Here is a 1,865-nt window from a genome sequence, read left to right as displayed (position 1 = left end):
GTGAAAGGGCTATGTGGCTACCATGGCAGTGAAAGGGCTATGTGGCTACCATGGCAGTGAAAGGGCTATGTGGCTACCATGGCTGGTTCACTTTAGTGTTCTAGTTCAGATGCTGCTCTAGTCAAAGTGAAAAATAAAATGCTTTTCATAATACAAGTGCTAGTGCCAAAATTACTAGTAGTGCTATTGTTATGATCATCAGATGCCAACATTACTCAGGTGTACGTGATATCATACAGTATAAGACCAACAGACAAACAACAGGCATGCCCATGGCTGGTCTTCTCAAAAGGACTTTATTGGGTTTAGAGTTCATGTACATGTAATGGGTTTATGAGCCTCATTGACGAGGCCCGGGACCCCCAGTGACACTGACTGTTATCTTGACCCCCACTGACACCAAACAGTCACACTGCACTATTCTTATGTCACATTGCATTATTCTTATAAATACTTTTTCATCTCTATTATTATTATTATTATTTTTCAATTATGTTTGTGTCTGTTATTGTCTTCGCACTTTGTTTATTGTTATGCACCAGCAGACCAAAGCAAAGTCCTTACATGTGAAAACCTACTTGGCAATAAGTCCTGTTTCTGATTCTGATTCTGTTTCTGATTTAGTGTTCACATACGTTCATACAATCATACATCATGTCCTGAGTTTTCTCGTACACATCAGACCATCGGTTTAGCGTCCAGCGGTTGGAGGATCTGCCCTATCCCAGGGTGCCGAGGCTCACTTCCTGAACTGGGCGACCGGGGCGGGGACTTTGATGTCCTGCCCCTTCTCCAGCTTCTTCTCACAGTCAATGAGGTAGTTGACACCGTCGACCACACACTGGACCAGCTCCACCTAGAAACACACGCGGTGACAGAAATACACACAGTTACCCACACGCAACCATCTACTGTATCTGTATCTGTGTCTAGGTGGTAGTGGTGGTCTAGTGGATAGTGAGTTGGACTTGTGATCGGAAGGTTGTGAGTTCAAATCCCACCTGAAACCACACCACTACTAGTGTGCCCTTGAGTAAGGCACTTAGCCCTCAGTTACTCCAGGGGGAATGTCCCTGTAATTCGTAATTGTAAGTCGCTTTGGATTAAAAGCGTCTGCTAAATGGCAAAATTATAAAAGTATTACTGTATCTATCCAGACTATTGGTTATTATACTTTACTTAAACCCTCTGTCATGATGGGACTGCACATTATCACTGTCATAGATATGACATAAGTGTCATAAGCAGTCTTGTTGGAGTCTTGCTATAACACTCTATAGTAAGTCTACTATGTCTGAGAGCCCTGGGGCATAATCCCCTTCTCTGCCATTATGATAGGTTTAAGCCGTACTGGTGGTTGCTTACGCCCTCCTCACACCCTCCATGTCTGGATTAGACTAGAGAACTGTCTGTGTTCATTCTCTCTCTCTATCTCTCTCTCTCTCTCTCTCTACCTCTGATTTGCCTAGACGGTCGTTGTTAGAGATGTCGAAGGTGTCTCCAGTAGCAGCTGTGTCCACTCCACCTGTTCCTCTCTTCTGTAGCCTCAGGTTATCCAAGATCTTAGCGAAGCGGGGGTCCTGTGAAACACAGATGCGCGCGCACACACACACACACACACACACACTTTTCCTTTGATCCTTTCTCTTTGCATGTGAGTATGCATATGTGTGTATGTGCATGTGCCTTTGTGTGTGTGTGTGCATATGCATGTGTGTGTGTGGTGTGTGTGTGTATGTTTGTGTGTGTGTGTGTGTGTGGGTGGGTTTTACCTTGCTCATGTGAGGCAGGCGTACGTGTACCCCAGCCCTGAGCCCAGTGCCCAGGTTGGAGGGGCAGGTGAGGATGTAGCCCAGGCGCTCGTT

General features: G+C 45.5%; 1 protein-coding gene across 2 annotated transcripts in view; it reads right to left on the bottom strand.

Moving 5' to 3' along the window:
* Positions 1-739: 739 nt before the first annotated feature.
* LOC308159254 (creatine kinase S-type, mitochondrial-like) overlaps positions 740-1,865 on the bottom strand; it is a gene marked incomplete at both ends in the record, with an annotated part of 5,674 nt that continues 4,548 nt past the window's right edge. For both annotated transcript variants that reach the window (XM_080533002.1, XM_080533001.1), the window contains 3 exons: positions 740-856; positions 1,455-1,580; positions 1,773-1,865. The exon at positions 1,773-1,865 is cut by the window's right edge and continues 42 nt beyond it. In XM_080533002.1, the coding sequence (XP_080389128.1) occupies positions 740-856; positions 1,455-1,580; positions 1,773-1,865 (336 nt within the window). The remainder of the gene's footprint in view (positions 857-1,454; positions 1,581-1,772) is intronic.

Source organism: Nansenia antarctica (assembly GCF_963989245.1).
Source record: "Nansenia antarctica genome assembly, chromosome: 5".
Lineage (NCBI taxonomy): Eukaryota > Metazoa > Chordata > Actinopteri > Argentiniformes > Microstomatidae > Nansenia > Nansenia antarctica.
The sequence above is the reverse complement of the archived record's forward strand: the minus strand, read 5'-3'. Positions and strand labels throughout refer to the sequence as shown.